The following is a 23,157-nucleotide window of genomic DNA, read 5'->3' as shown; positions in this document are numbered from 1 at the left end:
GGTGAACCTTGGGCCGGCGAGAAGGGCCTGAGTGGTTTATTGACGCTGATTTCAGGTGGCCGCCCCTCTCAGCTGCCGGTCAGTCATCGTTCATGTCCTGGCGACCGAGCTTGTGTCCATAAACCACAAACACCGCAGTGGGAATCCCAGTGCAGAAAGCAGGAGGCTGGCCACACAGGCCCTGCCGTGGGCCCCGCGGACGTGGACCAGACACCGGAGGAGAAAACGTCAGTCCCCGTGGAGGCTCTGGGGAGGCCAGGCAGCACCCTGCCCGTGCTCAGTGGGCACCCCGACGCTCCCCCATTTCCACAGGAACCCAGAGCCGTCCCTCCGCAACCGGCCGAGGCAGGGAACACGGGCTGCTGCCTCGGGGCAGGGGCAGCGGGACAGGACTGCTGGCCAGGGCGGCCCTCGGCAGGTCCAGCGAGACAGCCAGTCCAGGCGGCAGTCACAGGTAAACGTGGCCCTGGGTTGACACGTCCCTGGGGGGTCTCGACCTCCAGCAGCTTCGGGCCAGTGTCCATCCCAAGGTGGATGAGGACCTCCAGTGCCTGGGGCCCAGGCGGGGTGCAGACGACGGCAGCGTGCCTCTTGGACTTCTATGCAAAGTGCTTTCTGCTTAAGCACAGGTAAGAGTCAGCAGGAGGCCAGGCGACTCACTCCCGCAGCGCCTGGAAGTGGGCAGCTGTGGCCATGCAGGACAGCCCTGCGGGCGCCTGAGCCCAGGGGCCGGTTTGCAGGCCCGAAACTGCCTGTGTGTGGATGCGGCCGGACCCCCCAAAGGCCTCGGCCTCACTGCTCTCAGAGGGGGTGCGGGGGGTCTGCCCACCATGGGCTCCAAGGTGGAGGGGCACCCGGGTCCTGCAGGTCGTCTCTCCCGAGGAGCCTGGACCCCACGCGGCCTGGTTCCCCGGCCCGGCTCAGGGCCAGAGGCTGGAGTGCTGCCCCGGGTCAGTCACGCTGAGCGGCTGTGTGCGCTGAGGAAGGCCTGCGGGCAGGCGGCTCTCACTCCACATCTGTGGCTAGAGAAGGACGAGCCAGGGCCGTGTGCAGGCCTGTCCTGAGGCCTCGCTGGGCAGTGCCCAGCCTTCGTGTGGGCCCCCCCTCAGCAGCACGCGGGGCTGTGGATGGGCCGCGGGATCAGACGTTGCTCACCCGGGCCTCCACGGAAGAGACGGCAGTGGGGCCCACGTCCCTGTCCGAGGGCCGCTCGCGCCGGACGTAGCGCGGCTTCCGCACTGAAACAGGGTCAGAGACAGGCGGGATCAGAGTGGGGCCTGGGGCGGCAGGGAGGGCCTGGGGTCGTGGGCCTCCCTGGAGCTCACGGGAGGGGGGCTGGAGCAGCCGCCAGGGAGGAAGCCCACCGGGCTCCAGCTCCCGGACACCTGGTGCCCCTCGGCCCGGGAGAGGGCCCGGCTCTCCCGAAACACAAAGGCACAGGTCATGTGATGCGCTGCAGGGTGGATGGTACCCCCCCAACTACAAACGCATGTCCACGCCCTAAGGCCCAGAACCTGCGGGTGCAACCTTACTTGGAAAAATGGTCTCTGCAGATGTGATTATCTGATGGGCCCTAAATCCAGCGACCAGTGGCCTCGGGAGAGGGAGGGAGACACAGAGGGGAGAAGCCAGCGGAAGATGCAGCAGCGGCTGGAGGGATGCGGCCCCAAAAGCCCAGGGACGCCTGGAGCCCCAGAGGCTGGGAGAGGCAGGAAGGACCCACCCCAGAGCCTCCGGAGGGAGCAGGTGGCCTCCAGAACCGTGAGAGAAGACATTTCTGTTCTCCCGAGCCCCCGGCCGCCCCAGGAGACTGACGCAGGCACCTTGTGCTTGGACATGGCGCTGCTTTGGAGAGATCAGACAAGTGTCTCACTGGACAGGGCAGATCTCGCCTTGATCGAGGGACTTCTCTGTCCCCAAGGAGGAGGATGTCCTCACCTGTCCCCACTCCAGACCTCCACACGGTGGCAGGAACACGGTCTGGGGAAGAGGCAGGTGGCCTGTGTGACGTGACCTCTGTGCTCACAGGGTCAACTGTGACACAGCTACTGCTCAGGAGGGACCACGGGAGGGCCCCGTGCCGGCCACTGGCTCCCTGCTCAGGCAGAGCTGGGACCTGGTGGAGGGCTGAGGGTGGCAGGGCTGACCCCTGACCCGTGTTGGGAACACCCCGCCCCCCTCGACAGACACAGCATCTCAGGAATAAAAGGAAAAAGGCACGAAAGCTGTGGATGATGAAGAGGGGCTTGGCCAGCACCCCTGCAGCGGCCATGGGCCTGGCGTTTTGAAATTCCCACGAGAGACGAGGCATCCCGACAGGGCGAGGGACAGGAAAGCACTGACGCACCTGAGGACGGAGGTGGGGGAATCATCGCGGCCTTGAAAAGGGGAAAAGGCACAGTGAGAACTGGAGACGGGATGGCCCCCAGCCCAGACACACAGACACCCAGACGCACACACACGGGGCCTCAGCCCGCCTATCAGGTACTTACAGCTTCGCCAGGCTGCAGGCTGGGGGCTGTAGGGGAGAGCACAGGTGTCACCTGGAGGCCACACAGCTGCCTCAGCCTGGGGGGCCCTCAGCCTGGGCGGGGGTCCCTCAGCCTCGGGACAGGGGTCTCTCAGTCTGGGAGGGACCCTCAGCCTCTGCTGCTGGGCCCTCAGCTTGGGCAGGGGTCCACAGGCCTGAGGTGGGGGTCCATCAGCCTGAGGGTTCCACAAGCCTGCAGAGGGTCCCTGGCTCCAGGCTCACTCCAGTCCCTCACTCCTGTGCCCAGCGGTGCCCTCAGCCTGCCCGGCCCCATCTCCCACCACACTCCGGTGGTGTCCCGCCAGCGCTCTGGGGTCAGCCGCCCCCACCCCCAGCTTCCCACCAGAGCAGACAAGCCGGCCTGCAGAGTGTCTGCCCCCGTCACCCTCCACACTGAGACCCCACGACATCCACCCAGAGCACTCCCAGGACGTGACCGCCCCTCTTATCCTCAGGCCCGAGAGCCACGTGACAACCCAGTCCCCTCCAGGGTGCCACAGATGCGGCCTTGCACCGGACACCTGCATCTCGGCCCCAGCCCCGCTCCGTGCCCCCGGGCACACCCTGGCAGGAGGGGTACCTTTGTTTCTTCCATAGAAGACGTCAGGCAGCTTACTGGCACGCTTGAGGTAGAAGAATGCAGCCACGGAGAGGATGAGGCCCGAGCTGATGAGAAACGTCCCCAGGAAGAGGGAGGCTGCCACCTGGGGGCCCCCTGCAAGCGAGGTGAGGGCTGCCAGGGGTGCACACCTGGGCTCCCACAGGGGCCAAGGGGTTCACACACAGGGGTGTGGGTCCCCCCTGCACTCGCACTGCCCAGGCCTCAGGTTCTCCGGGGCGTGGGCTGTCAAGACATTCAGTGATCCTGGCCCCCGAGCCCCCCATCTCCTCCCTTGACACTCAGTGCAGACTCTGGGGCCCCCGTGGCCCTGGCGTGCGGATACACCCCACCTTGCCTCTCTGGAGCTGGTCAGCTGTCACCCGGGGTGGCCCTCCCAGCACCAAGATGCCTGCTGTCTTCACCTCCACAGGTCCAGGCGGGCCGGCGGGCGGATGCCCAGCTGGAGGCTCTGCGTTTAGGTGCCCGTGGGAAGCGCCTTTCTGACCCTGACACACAGGCACAAGGCCGGCCACGCTAGAGCCTCAGGAGGGACGGCTTCCAGCTACACCGCCCCAAACTTGCCAACTGGAAGCGGGCTCAACACTGGACTGCAGGGGCCTCATCTGCCACCCTCTGCTGCAAGGCCCAGGCCCACATCGCAAGAAGCTGGGGCTGTCTGGGCCCACCCTGCCCCAAACACTGCTGGTCGGCCCACGCCAGCACAAGGCCACTTGCTTCCGGTCCTGAGACTCGCAGGGAAGGCCTGAGCCGTTGGTCTAGGTCAACGTGTCCTCTGCTGAAGGACCAGGATCTGGGGGGTCATGACCCCCATCGCAACCCAGTCACCTCAGAAGAGGTGGCTACACCCTGGGGCAGGTCCCGCACCGTGACTGCAGTGGTCACTGGTGGCCTGGGCACCACACTCCCGCAGCCTGGCCACTCCCTGTGGCTCGGCCAGCGTCTCAGGTACGACAGGACGCCTCGCAGCAGGAACAGGCGGGGTACCAGGGCGTCTCCCGTGTCTGCACCTGAGGACCAGGTGGTATGGAGGGCATGTCTGCCTGCCTACAGCGTCTCAGTCCCCTCCAAGACCTATGTCCTAGAAGAGCCACCGGGGACGGTGCAAGGGGACTTCAGATGCCCTCCCACCTTGGAGAACTGCACATCCTGAGCTCCCAGGGACCAAGGGGCCGGGGGGCCTCTGAGCCAGGCAAAGGGTTAAGACATGCAGCCCATTCAGAGGCACATGGGGGTCCACGCCAAGCGACCCCAGCCACACCCACCCTTTTGTTTATTTATTTTTTGCGGTACACGGGCCTCTCACTGTTGGCGGCCTCTCCCGTTGCGGAGCACAGGCTCCGGACGCGCAGGCTCAGCGGCCATGGCTCACGGGCCCAGCCGCTCCACGGCATGTGGGATCTTCCCGGACCAGGGCACGAACCCGTGTCCCCTGCATCGGCAGGCGGACTCTCAACCACTGCGCCACCAGGGAAGCCCAGCACCCACCCTTTTAAGTCAAGCCCAGACCCTGACTTCAAAGCCGGCCGAGCTTCCATGCCGTCCGGGGTCCTGCTCCGTGACCAGGGCTGGGTCCCAGGGCTGGGTCCCGGTACAGAGCTCTTGTCTGGGGCGGAGCCTGCCCTTGACTGTGGACGTGGCCCTGCCGTGGCCAGCATCGGCGATTGGGTCTGCGCTGGGAATGGCTCTGATGGTGCCCTTGTGTCCCCCCGGGACTGGTCCGGTGAGCCGAGAGACTTACCAAAACTCGGCCGCCCAGGCATCCCCGTGCTCCTGTTCATGGGGAAGTGCGCGCCCCGGGCAGCGACTGCGGGGGAACAGACCAGTCAGTGCGGCTGGCTCCACAGGCCGCCCAGACCCACATGAGGTCCTGGACCAGGCACAGGGGCCCCGCAGAGGACCCCTGGGGAGCCAGAGATGCAGCCCAAATGGGCCGGAAATGAGACATGGAGGTTGTCCTGGGGGGCAAGCGGACTCGGGGAGAGGGCTCCTGGGAGGTGTCCACTGAGGGACAGTGGCCCAGGTGTGGGGACAACAGCGAGAACTCCCACCCTTTCCTCCAGAACATGGAGGTGTGGACCCTTGGTGAGCAGCAGGCAGGGGGAGGGGCGGGGGGACATACAGCCTCTGCACTCGGAGCTGTTGTGAGTCCCGTTCCTGCAGCGGATGCAGCTGACGGTCCCGTCCTCGGCCCGGTGCCCGTAGCAGCCTGTGCCGGGAGACAGGAGGCTCGGCTCAAAGCAAGCCCACGCCAGCCGGCTGCCTTCGGGGAGCGCTATGCTTTGAGTTGTAAAACCACATTCATTCCAGGATGCTAGTTCACCCACTCTGGAGCTTGGATGGACTTCAGAACAAGAACCGCCTCCGCGGGAACCGCAGCCAGCCCTCTCTCGCACGGGCATTCCCACCGGCCCCCTTGCCAGGTGCCTCGGAAAGGGCTGCAGAGGCCCGGATGGGGACCCGACACTGACAGGTGCCGAGTATACACGCTGGAGGGGACGAGAGGCGAGCCCCACCTCCCACATCCACCAGGGGCTGCAGCGCACTCCCACTCGGCCGCCACGAGGGACAAGGGGCGTCTGCGCCAGTGTGCTGCCGCCCGCCCCCCGCCCCCGGGCGGCCCAAGCACACTCGACCCGCGTTCCTGCCCTGCCCAACGCCGCGGCCAGCGGCCTCCCCACAGCCTGCGGCCCGACCTGGGGCTGGGAGCTGTCCAGCGCTTGCCAGCCGGCGGTCTGCAGGCAGTCCACCTGGCCCACTGCACCCTTTAAGGGCAGAGATTGCGTCTTACACCTTTATTTCTTCTCAACACCCCGGCACGTAGCACGGGCTGAGAGAACGTACTGGAGAAATATCGGTTGCAGGTGCTGGAGGCCGGCACAGACTTGACCAGCACGCAGTCTTCCCCTCAGAGGAAGGCCTTCCTGCTGTGACGCCAAGCAGATGGCAGGGTCTGAAGAGTGACGGGGGCGCACGGGCTGAGCGCCGTGCCAGGAGGCCACGTCAGACCCAACGTGGAATCATACAAGTATCAGGAACAGGCCTTCGTTTCTCGTAAGACCAGGGCTTCTCTTCTGAAGTAGTTGGGCTCTTTCCCTTCACTCGGCATTTCTTGGGAGGGGCTGACCTCTGGGGGGGCTGATCGAGGAGGCCTAGGAACATGGGGTCCTGGGTACAGACCTGTCGCCAAGGCAACGATTCTCCCGAGAGCTCCCTCCGCCAGCCCCAAGGTACCTGGGCTCCTTGGTGAAGCCGCCAGTGCTGCTGGCCACAAGGAGGCCCTGCGCTGTGTGTGCAGGAACAAAGCACAGCTGGGGGCCAGGCCCAGTAACCAGATCTAAGGAGCGAAGGCTGACTTTGCTGAGCCTTAAAGCCCCTTGAAAAGCAGCGCAGGGCCTGGCTCACTGGGTCCCCTGCCTTGCCCAGTGAGTAAGGAAGGTCACCGCCCGGCAGGACCAGGGACCTCAGGAAGAGAGGAGTTCACGCAAACCTAGAGGTACTGCAGGCAAAGTCTGGAGCTGAGTCCTTGGCTCGGCCTCCTGGACTCAAGAGGCCCTGGGAAAAGGCCAGCAAAGCAGACTTCAAAAGCGCCTGGTGGTCAGTCGCTGCTGTGGCTAAATTTCCTTCAACAATCAGGCCAAGTTTAGTGAGGCTGGGCTTATTTGTAAGACAGTTAGTGTCACTGTGACTCTCTTTGGTAGAAAGCGGGCTGGCTGCGGAGAGAAGTGACCTTTCAGTAGGAAACTCTGATCTGCCTGATGGAGCAGATTCCAGTCCTGACCCGGGCCTCGAGGCCCAGCCGCCTGTAAACTGGACCGGGTGCTGAAATCTCCCAGTCTCCCCCACTGTCTGGCTCTGACCCTCCATACTAACGTTTCCGCTTCTCTCCCACCCTTCTGACCTGGTATCACAAGGACCAGAACTGCCGTTTCCCAAAGCCCTGCAAACTGATGTGAACTTCAGGCAGTCACCTCGACAGGTTGCGGCAACGGCGGGCCACTGGGAAAGTTCCTGAGACTAGGGCTGCGTCGAGGGTCTCCACGCTGTCCCCGCCCCACCTACTGCCCACACACGGAGGTTTCACCGGTGGGAGCCCACCCACAATCCTCTTCCTGAGCTGAGTGTGACGGGACGGGCTGTCCCAGGACCGAGGGTCAGTGAGACACGGGAGCTCGTGCTCATCTGGTTCCTTTCTGCTCGTTCCATCTGTTTCCCCTCCCCTTTGCCGACCTCCTATCCCACAACTTCTAACCCAAATCTCTCCACAGCTACCAACTTGGCTTTTAATATGTGAAACTTTCTGAAGGTAAAGTCTCAAGTGGGGAGGAGACAAACCCCATATGGGAGCTGCCCCCCGCCCCCCAACCGGGAGAAGACGGGAGTCGGGCGACCATGTTACAGTCATCCCCGTCTCCCTTCGGCTGCCCCAGTGTTTTAGCCACTTGCCCACAATCGCCTCCTTGTTCAACCTGATGTGTAAGCGCTGATTCTGCCACTTACTTGGGACTCCACTTCCTCCCATGTCCTGTAAAACCTGTACACGTTTCTGTACTTTGCTGCTCCTGTCTTATGTCAGCTTACCTCAGGGCAGCTGAAACTCCCTGCGAGGGAAGAGGCAGTCTTACCTGCCCCCACCCCGCAGGCCTGGAGCCACCGTGTCCTCCTGGGGTCCTGCCCCCACCTCCCAGGACGAGGCCCCATCACGCTCGCTGCCTCTGCCCACCCCTCCGGCCCCTCCTTCCCGAGGCCATCTAGGCTTGCTCATGCCAAAGCTCACCTGGGCCACACAGGTTAGTGCCTGGGCAGGTGGCGTTGGTGTCCACCACGTCCACACAACACTTGGGCTGCTGACCCTAGAGGGGAGATAGTGGTGAGTTTCCAGACCCTGCGGCCGGGCAGCTTGTGCGGGCCAGGCCCAGGGCGATATCCGCAGAGGGGCTCCCGGCAAGCTCACCCCAGCACCTGGGGCTCTGGCCTCTTGTAGTCAGCGTCCGGTGACTGTGCCTCGCTGACCCAGAGCAAGGTGAGGACGCACGGCCACACCGCACAGACGCTCCCTGGGACAGCACTTGGTGTCCGGCGAGCGTTTGGTGACTGAACCAACAACCGAAGTGTTGGGCTGGGGCCTGCCAGGGCACACTCCGTGGCACCTGGACTCCCAAAGGCAGGACTCCCTCGGGGGGTCCCTTGGGGCCCACCCAGAGATTCTGTTGGGGGTGGGCTGGAGCAGCCTGGCGGGCAGGGGGTGGTCCTCTCCTCCGCTGCCCGCCCACCCTCCCCTTGGGGCCTCCCTGCAGCCCTTCTTTCCTCGCGGGCCTGGGTCATGGGAAGAGCCGCCACCTCTCGCCTTGTGGGCCACAGGTGGGCAAGGGCAGGCATTCCAACCGTGGAGTTATTTATATGAGTCGCCACTTGCAGCTGGTGGCTTTGAAAATCAAAAGACGAAGCTGCTAAGAAAGGAAGCACATATGTTTCTGGGCAGTGGTGAAACAGGAAGGTAACTCCAGGCCCCCTCGGCCTCCCTAGTGAGAGGCCTGTGCAGCCCTCACAGCGCGTCTGCCCGCGCTCCCGACCAAACAGCCCACATTCCTGGACGCCCCTGCGATGCTTCTGCAAGTCCACAGGCACCTCCGTCGGGGGTCCAGCTCGGCCCCCACAGAGGAAAGGCCAGGTCCACGCGCAGGAGTGGGCGCTGCGGGCACTGCACTCACAGACCAGGCGGCGGCAGGGGCCTCAGGAGGCGTCCGGGCAGCTCCGCTCCGTGCGCTCAGCCCAGCCGAGCTGGTTTCCCAGGACTGGCACGCTGTGATTTGCAAGGGGCACCTCAGGGCGGCTGAGGAATGGTGGGCGCATCCTGGACTCCAGGGGGCCGAGGCCAAGCCCGAGGGGGAAGCCTGGCCGTCCTGTCCCACCCAACCCGGCAGGGGCAGAGTGGCTGGAAGGCTCACCATCCTGGAGGACGAGCAGCTGGGTGTGTGCACACATGGCCGGGCACCTCCAGAAACCACAGCCTGGCACACCTGTGTCACCGGCTTGGGAGAGCCATGACCTGGCCGAGTCTGAGCCTGAAGTGGGCGTCTCTGTCCGCCCCACTAGCTGTGGCCAGTGCCAGTGGGGGCAGCTCTGTGGAGACCCTATTTCAGCTCCAGAAAGAGGTCTAGTTGGGCAGAGGGAAGGAGGTTCTAGCAGGCAGAGTGGAGCGGGTGCCAGGGGCAGGGCTGTGCATCTGCTGCCCGCCCAGAGGCACAGGCCCCTCTGACCCTGGCAGTGGGCACGGCCAGCATCTCGGGGGCCGGGACAAGGGTGGCACCTAGAGGTGGAAGGGCGAGCCCCTGGGTGAAGAGCCCACGAGCCACGTGCTGGGTGCTCACCGCACTTCCTGAGGATCTACTGGCAACTTCCACCAGGAGGCTGGCCAGGAGGACGGCGCGCTGGAGCGCCATGTCCCGGAGCTCAGGGTCTGCGAGAGAGAGGGGTGCCGTGTGGCCACAGGCGACGCCTGGCAGGGCAGGGCACCGGGCGGGGCCAGGGCGCAGGATGCTTACCTGGCCCTCCTGGAGGCCGGCAGACCCTCGGTCCGGGGCCTGCAAATCGAGGTGGATAGGTGAGGCCGTGCTGCTGGCCAAGCGCAGCCAAACCACGCCCGGGGCTCGGGGTCCAACTGGACTTTTCGTCAGGAACCCCCACGGCTCGGCCCACCCGGATCAGGATCTGATGGACTCACTCCCTCCTCCGCCAGTTTCCCACCGTTCGCTGCTGCTTCCAGGAAGAAGGACTGAGCAGAGAGGGTCTGGGTGAGCCAGTCCTGCCCCAGAGCTCGGACGGCCCTCCCACCCGCCATCTCATCCTGTCCTCATAAGACCCGAATTCGATTTCCAGTATTTTCACCCAGAGACGGAATGGCAAGGGTGCCTCTGGGGCGGCCAGGCTGGTCAGGACCCCTCGGTCTTAACAGTTTTGTGCCCTTGGCCCTGTTGTCATCACGGGAGGGTGTGTGGAAAACACCCAGCTGGGGCACTAAAAGCCGTGACACAGGGAGTACTGGGTGCAGGTGCCTCTGGCGGGTGATGGATCCAGAGAGCAAACAGACTGCAAGTAAACGTCCTAACGCTAAAACCACACGAAACGCGACAGCCCACGCGATTCAGCGCTCACGGTGCCACACTTCTAACGTAACCGGGGAAACACACCGGCCTGCACAACCCCGGAAGTAAATCGTGAGTCGGGTTTTTATTCTGAAAGGTGGGAACTACAATTATAATCTGTCCCAAACACATAAAAGTCACCTCTAAAAACACTTTTTTCTTAACAAAAACAGCTGCAGGGTGGAGCTGCGCGTGAGGGGGCCTGGTTCAGGTTCCACAGAGGGCGCGCTTGGGGCTGGGGGGCGAGAAGCCCCTCCGCCCACTGGCCCAGGGCCTGGGGGTCCCGGGCTGGGGTCTGTCCTGCCATTTGCTCTGTGCTGCCTTTAGTCCAGGCTGATGGAGCAGACGCCGCCCCCCACGTCAAGTCCCCCCATTAAAAACACCTGCTCTTGGGCTTCCCTGGTGGCGCAGTGGTTGGGAGTCCGCCTGCTGATGCAGGGGACACGGGTTCGTGCCCCAGTCCAGGAGGATCCCACATGCCGCGGAGCGGCTGGGCCCGTGAGCCATGGCCGCTGAGCCTGCGCATCCGGAGCCTGTGCTCCGCGACGGGAGAGGCCACAATGGTGAGAGGCCCGCGTACCGCAAAAACAAAAAGAACACCTGCTCTTTCCTGCGGCACCATCCCCTTTCTAGAATGTGAAATCCCCTCAGGTGGCAACTACTGGTGTCACAGCCGCATTGACACCTTTGATTCAGGAATCAGGTCTCAGTCGACACCTCTGTCTGCTACTCAGTGGACACGACTGAGTACGGTGTCCACACCGTGCGGCCCCTCCACGGCCCCCGCCTGCCCGGCCAAGCCCTGCCGCTGCATGTGGACGGTGTCTTCTGGAATTTCAGGAGAACGGACCACACTGTCCACGCACCTTGTGTCGGGCTCCTGCCCTTCAGCATGGCCACAGCGATCTTCAGATTCCTCCATACTTTGCCCTCTCGTGGCTGAGTGGCATCCACTGCGAGGACACTTCCCTTGCCCGCTGCCTGCTGATGGCCATGTGGCTGTTTCCACATTTTGGTGGCTAACGCTGCTGGGGACGTTCTTGGGCCCGTTCCTGCACAGTCGCTTGCTTTCCTTCCTCTTGGGTAAATACTTGGAAGCACCAGGTCAAGGGGACTCTCTGGGAAGCTGCCCTGCTATTCTCGGGCAGCGGCTCCGTGTGCAGTGGCTGGCTCACCTGCTCTGGCCCTGCCAGCTAGTGGCCTCGCACCGGCGGCCGGGCAGCGGTTCTCCTGCTGTTCCAACCTGCGTTTCCCTGGTAACTAGCGACAGTCAGCACCTCTGTCCTGCTTGTCAGCCATTCACACATCTTACATCTCTCATAATGTGTCTGTTCACATCTTTGGGCCACGCTGTTCGGCTGGGCCATCTGTCTATTATTACGTGCTAACTCTTCATGTATTTTGTCAGATATATGTACTGTAAATATCTTCTCCCATTTTGTGACTTGTCTTTTCATTTTCTAACGGGTATCTTCAGAAGAGCAAATGTTTTCATTTTGGTAAAATCGAATGCATCCATTTTTTCTTTTATGGTTCTTGCTTTCTGCGTCCTAAGAAATCTCTGCCTTGACCTCAGGGTCATAAGGATTTCCTGTGTTTTCTTTGAGTTACTTTTGTGTCATGGTGTGAAGTAAAGATCAAGTTCATTTTTCTTCCCTATGTATATCCAGTTGTAGCACCATGTGTTAAAAAGGCTTTCCTTTTCATATTAAATTCTCTTGACATCCTTGTTGAAAATCAATTGTCTGTGTGTGGGTCTACTTCTGGACTTCCTATTCTGTTCCGTTCATCTGTGTGTCACCAGTACCACAGTCTCAACTACTGAAGCTTTACAGAAAGTCTGAAGTCAGGCAGAGTGAAGCCCTGCTTTGTGTAATTGCTTTGGCAATTCCAGGTCACCTGCATTTCCATGTTTTAGAATCATCTTGTCAATTACTACAAAAAGCCTTCTGGAATCTTGACTGGGATAACTGACATTTTAACAATATTGAGTCTTCTAATCTACAAACATGCTCTCTCTCCATTTCTTCAAGTTGTCTTTGTTTATTTTTTAAAATATTTATTTGGCTGCGCCGGGTCTTAGTTGTGGCACGCGGGATCTTTTTTTAGTTGCGGCATGTGGGACGAGTTCCCTGACCAGGAATTGAACCCGGGCCCCCTGCACTGGGAGCACAGAGTCTTAGCCACTGGACCACCAGGGAAGTCCCTTCAAGTTGTCTTTAATTTCTCTCAGCAATGTTCTGTGGCTTTCAGTGAAGAGGCGCTCTCACACATCTTTTGTTAAACATATTACTAAATATTTTGTCTTTGGGTATTATTGTAAATATAATTAACTCTCTAATTTCTTTTTTCTTTCTTTTTTTTGAACAACACTTGAATGACCTTTAATGTGCTTAGAACAAATCACTTTACAAAAAGCACGAACACTTTTAAAAACATAACTTTGGGGACTTCCCTGGTGGCGCAGTAGTTAAGAATCTGCCTGCCAATGCAGGGGACACGGGTTCGAGCCCTGGTCTGGGAAGATCCCACATGCCGCGGAGCAACTAAGCCCGTGAGCCGCAACTGCTGAGCCCGCATGCTGCAACTACTGAAGCCCACACGCCTAGAGCCCGTGCTCTGCAACAAGAGAAGCCACCGCAGTAAGAAGCCCACGCATCACAACAAAGAGTAGCCCCTTCTCGCCGCAGCTAGAGAAAGCCCACACGCAGCAATGAAGACCCAACACAGCCAAAAATAAACAAATTAATCTTTTTAAAAAGTAACTTTGGACACTACACAAATTAAAATAATAACAACACAGTCGCACGGTCTGATCCTCTAAAGTGGACTTTAGGAATCTCTGAGCAATTTACTAGAATTCTAAATGTTCATCCAATGAGCCTAGGTATGTTTCTACAGATCTGAATGTTGCTCTGAGAACAGGTGCTCAAAGACGAGTTCCCTCTGTCAATCCCCACAGTTTTCCAAGGTCAAGTCACCTGTGAACCCATCTGCAACCTCACTCCTTAAAAGTGTCCTATGAAATAAACCAGCAGGAAGTACTGGGCAGAAACTGATTCCCAGGAGACATACAGATAAGCAAGTCAAACATGAAACATTCTATTTGAAAGAGATAAAAAGCAAAGAAAGATGCACCAATACACGTCGTTCAAGGAATAGAAGTTTCTACTAAAAGGCAGAAGTTGCACAGCAGCAGTTACGACTTTTAATGGTATTTTGTTACATGGGAAGACATATCCTGCCATATACCTTGCAGGGAAACTTTCAAGAGGGGTCATGCCTAATCTATCCCATAAACTTAAAAATGGCCAAATCTGAAACTCACCAAGCCATTTTGGAGACGGGGAGCAGGGCCACAGGCGTTAGGTGCCGGCGTTTATGGCCATCAGGAGTCAGCGTTTTATTCACTAGCCCCTGGCTGAAGCACTCTACCCTTTACTAAAGGACTTCATCCTCTTGCTAAAAACCCACGCCATCAAATGTCCCCCTGTTCTAACCACAAAGCGGTCTGCAACGTAAGCCACCTGCTCCTCTGTTTTCCTTGAGGCCAGATTATCACCGGCCAGGACTTCTGTATAAGGACCTTCCCCACGCTTGAAGTGGTAATTAAGTCAACCACAGGCCAAGCTCTTTAACGTTTTCTCTGTCGGGATTACTTCTCTGCGCCTGCTCTGCACCTCTCGGGCTGGGCAGCCCCGGATGTGCTAACTGTCCTAACAGAGGTATGTCCACAGGGTAACCTGAGCCAATGCTGACTGTCATGGTGACGCGACATCAGAAAGTTTGAAAAGCAGAGTGGGAACTGCAAACCCACGTGAACGGTTCAGGTTAAAACGGTCAAGTTCAGAGTAATACTGGCAGACAGGGAGGAAAACAGCGTGCGAAAAGATGGTCTAATTCACCTGCGTGAGTCGATCACACTTGGTAAGGCGGTGGGACTAGAAGTGAAGAACGGAGAGGAACACTGAGGGGAAAGAGACCACAATGGAAAGCAACGGTAACTCAAGGTCAGAGGAACAGAAACACCTCAGTCTGTGCTCCTGCAAAATATACACAGTGATCTTCCAACTCTCATGCTTAATAAGGTGTGTTGCCTCTGGAGTCCGTAGGAGGAAGTGGTGAAGGGCGCAACATTTCAGAGGTTTTCCAGGGTAATTTCAAGCTCTGTAGCCCCAGCTCTCAGACAGCGGCAGTCTGATTCTACTATGTCTTGTCCTCCTCTTGAACTTTGTCCACGTGTCCCGCTTCTGGTGGTCCCTCCTCCTTCTTCCTTCAGCCTCCTCCTTCAGCGTGGCTGGTGCGGACCTCCGCCAGCCCCTCGCAGCAGCAGCGCCCCACCTCCACCGGCCCCTGCTGCCCAGGGACTGAGCCGTTCACTGGCTCGCAGTTCCCCCTTTCCAGACTCCCAGGGGCTGCGGTGGCCTCTAATTGCATTTCGTAACGGTTTGCTGTTAGTATACAAAAATACAAGTAAAATTTGCATATTAACCTTGAGTTCTGAGATTTTGCTAAATTCACTTAATAGTTCTAGCAGTTTTTCACAGATTTCTTAGTGTCTTCTATATAATCATGTCCTATGCAAATAAATACAGCTGTACACTACTTTTCTTAGAAACTTGTTTTAGGGCACAGCAGTTGGTCTTTGTTAGAGAATATGCACTTAGAAGGAATTTGTGTTCTGCTTCTGATGGGTGTGGCTTTCCACAAATATCAATCAGCTCAAGATGCTTGGGAGCACTGTTCAGATCCTCTGTGTCTTTACTGATTTCTTTAGGTCTTTTGTTCTAATAACTGGTGAGAGAAAGATGCTAAAATTGCCTACTATGATTGCTTATTACTCCCTTTATTGGGTGCATTCATAATTGATGTTTTCCTGATGAAACAACCTCTTTATTATTAGAATTTCCTCGTTCTCTTTAGTAATACTCCATATTGTGAATCTACCTTATCTGATATTAATATAGCCACTCCAGCCTTCTTACGCTATTTGTATACATACACATTTTGCATTCACTTATTTTCAACCTGTGTTTTTGATATTTAAAGTGAACCTCGGGCTTCCCTGGTGGCGCAGTTCTTGAGAATCTGCCTGCCAATGCAGGGGACAAGGGTTCGAGCCCTGGTCTGGGAAGATCCCATGTGCCGCGGAGCAACTGGGCCCGTGAGCCACAACTACTGAGCCTGCGCGTCTGGAGCCTGTGCTCCGCAACAAGAGAGGCCGCGACAGTGAGAGCCCCGCGCACCACGATGAAGGGTGGCCCTCGCTCGCCGCAACTAGAGAAAGCCCTCGCACAGAAACGAAGACCCAACACAGACCCAAAAATTAATAAATAAATAATTTTAAAGTGAATCTCCCATAGACAGCATGTAGTAGGGTCTTGCTTATTTACGCATTCTGATAACCTCTACCTTTTAAGTGGAGAGTTTAGTCCATTAACATTTAATTTAATTATCACTGTGGTTAGACTTAGGTCTACCATTTTATTATTTTTCTACTTGTTCCTTGGTTTTAATACATAAAAGACTTAATTTTTTTAGAGCAGTTTTGGGTTCACAGCTAAACTGAGCAGGAAGTAAGAGAATTCCCATACACCCCCTGCCCCCACACAAGCAGAGCCTCCCCCACTGTCAACATCCGGCCCCAGATAGGTACTCTGATGAACCTACACTGACACATCACTGTTGCCTCAAGTCCATATTTACATCAGGATCACTCTTGATGCTGGGCATTGGCAAATGTATAATGATGCTATGGTTGGATTTAAGGCTACCATTTTATTATTTGTTTTCTGCTGTCTCTCTGGTGTTTTATTTCTCTGTTCTCTCTTTCCTGTTTTCTCTTATATTATTTGAATATTTTTAAAAATCCCCTGTCAATTTATCTTTTGGTTCTTCAGTTATGAGTCTCTGCATTATTTTTATGGTTATTGCTCTAGGACTGCAACACACATCCCCACTGTTTCACAGCTTACTTAGAATCAATACTGCAGCACTTCATGTAAAGGCAGAACCTGCAGGTCCACAGATCCCCTTCACTGTTCCTTATGCTACAGTTATCATACGTATTTCATCTGTATGCATTACAAACCCAAGACATGTTCTGATTTTTTCTTTAAATACGTATTTTAAAGAAAACGTTCCCCCCAGATATTTACCCTTTTTGATGCTCATCACTCACTCATAAAGACCTGAGTTTCACTCTGGTATCATTTTCCTTCAGCCTGGAAAGACTTTCTTCAGCATGTCTGGCAGTACACAGATGATGGCAACAAATTCCATCAGTCTTCCTTCTTCTGAAAACATCTGTATTTAACACACACTCCTGGAGGGTTGACTATCTTTCTTCCAGAACTTTATAGATGCAGCTCCACTTGCCTTCTGATGATAAGTTCCTAGTCTTTGTGATGCTGTGTGTATGTAGTCTTGTTTTTCTCTGGCTGCCGTCAAGATTTTTAAAGTTAATCTTAAAGTTTTCAGTAATTTGAAAATGATGTGCCTGTTTATGGTTTTAGTCATATTCATCCTGTTTGGGACTCACTGAGCTTCTGAAATCTATAAATTTACGTTTTTCACCATATTTGGAAAGAGTCTGATCATTGTTCTTCAAGTACTTCTCCTGCCCCACTGTGTCTCTCGCCTCCCCTCTGGGCTCCATAGTTACCCTGCCTGAGACACTTCACACTGCCCCATGAGTCCCTAGGGCTCTTCATGCTTTTCCCTCAATCATTTCCCCAGTTTTTCTTCAGACCAGATGATTTCTACTAATTTGTCTTTGAAGTCTGACTACTTCCTGTCATTTCCATTCTATTATGCCCATTCAGTGAATTTTTTATTTCAGGTGTTTACTTTCCAGTTCTAAAGTTTCCAACTGGCTTGTTTTGAAAAATATTTTCTACTCCTCTACCGAGATTTCCTATGTTTTTGTTCATTATGAGTGTATTTTCCTTTACCTCACTGAACACAGTTACTAAGCCAGCTGTGAGGTGCTTGTTTGACTATCCAACACCTGGGTCATAACACGATTGGCGTCTGTTGACTGTCTTTTCCCTGAGGATGGTTCACATCCCCCTGGCTCTTTGTATGTTGAGTACTTTCAGATTGTAACATGTATGTTGCAAATGTTATGTTGTAGAGACTCTGAATTCCATTATATTGCTCTGAAGAGAGTTTATGGTTTTGCTTTAGCAGGCGATTAATCTCATTAGATTCAAACTGCAAACTGTGTTGCTGTTGATTTTGTGGGAAGCGGTGGCCTCGCTCCCACTCCAGGTGGCTTCTCCCCATGCCCTGTGTGTGTGCACGGTTCAAGGCTTGGACAGAAATCTGAGCAGAGTTTAGTCGCAGAATTCCTCGTTCCAGGATTTCTCCCCAGCAGCTGTGGATACCAGCTCCTCCCCTTAGTCTAACGAGGAAGCGCACCGTCTTTCCACCCAGAGTTTTAGCCACCACACCACCCCTGCAGTGACTGTGCAGCCCTCAGAGGAAAGATGTGCAAACAAGAGACACACTGTGTGCCGGCCATGCCTCTAAGTCTAAGCTGCCCTCAGGATCTGCCTGCTGTCCCCCCTTCCAGAGTCCTCAGGTAGCTGCTTTTCTACCTTGTCCAGGGCTGATGATTGCCATCTACGGGAGAGTCATTTGTTGGAGCTGATTCTTCTATGCCAGAAATGACTCCACTGCATGGCTTTTCTATTCAGAAACCCAATGGTAGGCACAGAGGTCAGCAACAGGGCACTTGGAGAGAACTGCAGTGCCACCAGAGCCTCGTCTCCCCTGGGCAGGAGTCGGCCTCAGGGAAGCAAATGGGGATGGATGCTAAAACACTCTTCTCGGTTAACAACATGAATCCAGTTGCAAAAAGATAAATTTAAGATAATAAGTTAGGGCTTCCCTGGTGGCGCAGTGGTTGAGAGTCCGCCTGCCGATGCGGGGGACACGGGTTCGTGCCCCGGTCCGGGAGGATCCCACATGCCGTGGAGCGGCTGGGCCCGTGAGCCATGGCCGCTGAGCCTGCGTGTCCGGAGCCTGTGCTCCGCAGCGGGAGAGGCCACAGCAGTGAGAGGCCCACGTACCGCAAAAAAAAAAAAAAAAAAAAGATAATAAGTTATACTTAACATTATTTTAGTAGCCCTTTTCATCTCTAAAACATTCTCCAAAGAATGAACAAATTAATAATCTGAGGTTTATTCTCCTATGAAAAGTAATTTCACACCTTAGAGGTTTGTCACATACACAGCTAGGGCTGGACTTTCATGCCCGTGTTGGTTTGCGAAGGATGAAAAAGTCTCTTTTTGCTGCAGATCCTGGATCTCCAAGGGATGTGAACCTGCTCACTGTGTAACAACAGCAAGAACAGCAATTATATAGCACTTGCTGTGTGCCAAGCACCACTCTGAGTTATTCATTCATATTAACTCATTTTACCCTCCTAGCAATGCCTATTATCGACCCCCTTTTTTTAAAATTAATTTATTTTATTTTATTATTTATTTTTGGCTGAGTTGGGTCTTTGTTGCTGCGCGCGGGCTTTCTCTAGTTGCAGCGAGAGGAGGCTACTCTTCGTTGCGGTGCGAGGGCTTCTCATTGTGGTGGCTTCTCTTGTTGCGGAGCACAGGCTGTAGGCATGTGGGCTTCAGTAGTTGTGGCACACAGGCTCAGTAGTTGTGGCTCACAGGCTCTAGAGCGCAGGCTCAGTAGTTGTGGTGCACGGGCTTAGTTGCTCCGCAGCATGTGGGATCTTCCCGGACCAGGGCTTGAACCCGTGTCCCCTGCATTGGCAGGTGGATTCTTAACCACTGCGCCACCAGGGAAGTCCCTGGACCCCTTGTAAGAGGAGAAAACAGGCTTGCACAAGATCACACAGCAAGTACATGGCACAGTGAGTACACGGCAGGGTGAGGACTGGCCAGGCCCCTGGCTCCAGAGCCTCTACTTACCCCCCACACTGACCTGGGGTCTGAGAGTTTTCTACAGGGGCCAGTGGGTACTGCTTGTTTTACAACGTTCAACTAATACATTTAGCATGTCAAGCCAAGTACAGCGCAGTTCTACAGAAATTCTCTCTTTCTTTTTTTTTTGGCTGCACTGGGAGGCTTGTGGGATTTTAGCTCCCTGACCAGGGATTGAACCCGGGCCCTCGGCAGTGAGAGCACAAAGTCCTAACCACTGGACTCAGAAATTCTCAATTTAGTAAACAAAGGCATCCAAGACTTTAACAATTAAATGTAATACACCTCTAACTATTTTTAAAGACTATTAGCTAAAGTAAAGATGAAAACTGTGTTGTAGAATTTTCTAGCACAAGAACTAAAATATATGCAGCCAAGAGCACTAGAAGTAGAAGGTGGTCACTGGGACCCTCTGTACTGTTTGTGAAGTACAGGATTAACTTTTAAGGTAGACCATGATAAATTAAACACACATATTTCATCTCTATAGGAACCACTATAAAATAACACAAAAGGGCAGAACTAAGAAGTCAATAAAGGACATAAAACAGAATTTTAAAAACTTGATTCACCAAAAAAAGAAAAAAGGGAGGAAAGGAGAAACAGAGAAACAGATGGAAAAATAGAAATCAAACATCAAGATGGTAGATTTAAACCCATACACTCTAATAACCGCACTAAATGTAAACAGACTAAATACTCCATCAAAAAGCAGAGATTAGCATCACTAATCATTAGAGAAATGCAGCAAATATACTACTCCACACCCATGAGGATGGCTACTATCAAAAACACAGAAACAACTGGGACTTCGCTAGTGGTCCAGTAGCTAAGGCTCCATGCTCCCAATGCAGGGGGCCTGGGTTCGATCCCTGGTCAGGGAACTAGATCCCACATGCCACAACTAAGACCCAGCACAGCCAAATAAATAAAATAAATGAATAAATATTTTAAAAAGAACCAACCCAGAAACAATGAACGTGGAGAAATTTGAACCCTTGTCTGCTGCTGGTGGAAATGTAAAGCGGTGCAGCATTACCATATGATTCAGCAATTCCACTTCTGATTATATACTCAGAAGAACCAAAAACAGGGTCTTTAAGAGATATTTGTACACCAGTGTCCACAGCAGCATTATTCACAACAGCCAAGAAAGAAAAAAGTGGAAGCAACCCAAATACCCATTGACCAATGAGTGAATAAGCAAAATGTGGTCCATCCATACAATGGAATGTTATTCAGCCTTAAAAAGGAGGGATTCTGACACCTGCTACAACATGGGTGACATTATACTAAGTGAAATAAGCCAGGCACAAGAGGACAAATAATGTATGATTCCACTTACATGAGGCCCCCAGGGTCGTCAAATCCATAGAGACAAAAAGTAGGAGGGTGGGTGCCAGGGCTGGGAAGGGGGCGGCAGTTAGCGTTTAGTGGGGACAGAGTTTCAGTTTGAGAAGATGAGAAAGTTCCAGAGGCGGGTGGTGGTAAGTGTTGTACAACATCATAAATACACTTAATGCTACAGGCTATATATTATAAAATGGTTAAAATGGTAAATTTCATGTTATGTATATTTTACTACAATAAAAAAAGTCTGGAAGAAATGAAATTACATAATGCCTATAAAGTGCCTCAATAAATGGTAGTTATTATAGTTATTTTTTTGAAAAGTAGAGACTGTCAGATTGGATAAAAAGCAAGACCAAATGATATGCACTTTATAACAGACAAGCTTTATACATAAAGACACAGAACACTGAAAGCACAGGATGGAAAAGATAGACTATGCAATTACTGAGTATAAGAACACTCATGCAGATATACTGAGAGCAGACAAAGTAGACTTCGATCTTTCACAACAATAACAGCGTAAATTCATCAGGAAGATAAACCAATCGTCTTGGATTGATTTGTATGCACTGAATAAAACCTTGCAAATACATGAAGTTGAGAGAACTAAAAGGAAAAAGACAAATCCACAAATGTGACTGGAAACTTGAATACCCCTCTTCCAATAACTGATTGAACAAGTAGACCAAAAAAAAAAAGAGTAAGGATATAAAAGATTTGGGCAGGGCTTCCCTGGTAGCGCGGTGGTTGGGAGTCCGCCTACCGATGCAGGTGACGCGGGTTCGTGCCCCGGTCCGGGAAGATCCCACGTGCCACGAAGCGGCTGGGCCCGTGAGCCATGGCTGCTGAGCCTGCGCGTCCGGATCCTGTGCTCCGCAACGGGAGAGGCCACAACCATGAGAGGCCCGCGTACCGCCAAAAAAAAAAAAAAAAAAAAAGATTTGGGCAATATTTGACTCACCTGACAATCACAGAATATGACACTCAAAAAAAGTGTAATACACACTCTTCTTAAGTGCAAACAAAATATTCACTAACAAACCATATGTTTGACCATAAAACAAGTATCAACAAATTCAAAGGGTGAAAATCATACAGAGAATATTCTCTGACTAAATGGAATTATATTAGAAATCAGTAACAAAAGATATTTAGAAAATCTCCAAATACTTGTAAATTAAACAACAGACTTCTAAATAACTCATGGATCAAACATAGGAAATTTTAAAATATTTTTAACAGAAAGATAAAGTGCGATCTATCAGACTTTGTGTAGGAAACTAAAGCAGCGCTTAGAAAAAAAATTATAGTTTTTAATGGTTGTATAAGAAATGAAGACAAGTGTGAAATCACTGATCTGTGCTTCCGTCTTAAGAAGACAGAAAAACGAGAGTGAATTCAACCGTATTAGGCAGATGAAAGGAAATAATCTGAATTAAGATGAAAGGAAAGAAATTGAATTAATATTTGTAAAACTTCCCACAAAGAAAACAGTGAACCCAGACAGCTTCACTAGTGAAGTCTACCAAAAAACTAAGGAAGAACTAATACCAATACTAAACCAAGTCCTTCAGAAAACAAAGGGGAAGGGAACCTGTCCTAGCTCGTTTATAAGGCCAGCAAGCAAGACTCAAACACAGGCCAGCATAACCCTGACAGAAATCCAGACAAGGACATTACGAGGGAAAAAATGCAGACTGACATCCCTCATGAATACAGACCCCAAACTCTAACAAAACATTAGCAAACTGCATTCAGTAAAACACAGAAAGGTGACAGAACACGCCCAAATGAGTTTCTTCCAGGAACATAAGATTGACTTAACGTAGGACTTCCCTGGTGGTCCAGTGGAGAAGAATCTGCCTTCCAACGCAGGGGACACGGATTCAATCCCTGGTTGGGGAACTAAGATCCCACGTGCCGCGGGGCAACTAAGACCCAACGCAGCCAAAAATAAAATTTAAAAATAAATAAATAAACATTTTTTAAAAACTCTTTGTAACTTCGGGGAAAAAAAAAAGATTGACCTAACATACAAAAACCAGTCAATGCAATCAACCACTTTAATAGATTAAAGAGGAAAAAAACCATGTCACCATTTCAGCAGATGCAAAACGAGCATTTGACAAAATTTCAGGCCCATTCACGATAACTCTCAGCAAACTGCAAACAGGAGACACCCTCAGCGCAAGGCAGGGCATCTCCAAAAACCCCACAGCTGATGCCATAGCAGCAGTGAAGAGGCCAAGTCCACCCAGCCTTAGCAGGTCTAGTCAACACTGTCCTGTGGCTCAAGCCAGTGACGACAGAAAACAAAGCAAAAGCCACAAGGTTAGAAAGAGGAGTGATCGCGCCTCTGTCCACACGGCATGGCTGTTCACATGGAAAATCCTAGGAAATCTTAAAAACCTACTTTAATTTGTAGGTGAAGTCAGCAATGTTACAAGAATATAAAGTCAATATGCAAAAGCCACTGTCATTCCTATATACTAGCAACATGTAATTGGAAAATGAAACTTAAATAAATATCATTTACAACGGCACTCAAAACAGTCTGTT

At 53.5% G+C, this 23,157-nt stretch overlaps 1 protein-coding gene across 1 annotated transcript; it reads right to left on the bottom strand.

Annotated features, from left to right (window-relative positions):
- Window positions 1-18: 18 nt before the first annotated feature.
- Window positions 19-17,433, bottom strand: C1H1orf159 (chromosome 1 C1orf159 homolog). The gene is given in 14 exon segments (XM_049695146.1): window positions 19-1,238; window positions 2,348-2,378; window positions 2,493-2,518; window positions 3,111-3,245; window positions 4,891-4,956; window positions 5,272-5,358; window positions 7,927-8,002; window positions 9,170-9,190; window positions 9,193-9,264; window positions 9,267-9,306; window positions 9,521-9,609; window positions 9,695-9,733; window positions 9,874-17,273; window positions 17,304-17,433. Coding segments are annotated over 13 exon segments (897 nt in total). The 5' UTR covers window positions 9,991-17,273; window positions 17,304-17,433; the 3' UTR covers window positions 19-1,140.
- Window positions 17,434-23,157: the final 5,724 nt, after the last annotated feature.

This window comes from Orcinus orca, chromosome 1 (genome assembly GCF_937001465.1).
Source record: "Orcinus orca chromosome 1, mOrcOrc1.1, whole genome shotgun sequence".
NCBI classification, from domain to species: Eukaryota; Metazoa; Chordata; class Mammalia; order Artiodactyla; family Delphinidae; genus Orcinus; species Orcinus orca.
Note: the sequence above shows the minus strand (reverse complement) of the source record. Positions and strands in the feature narration are given on the sequence as shown.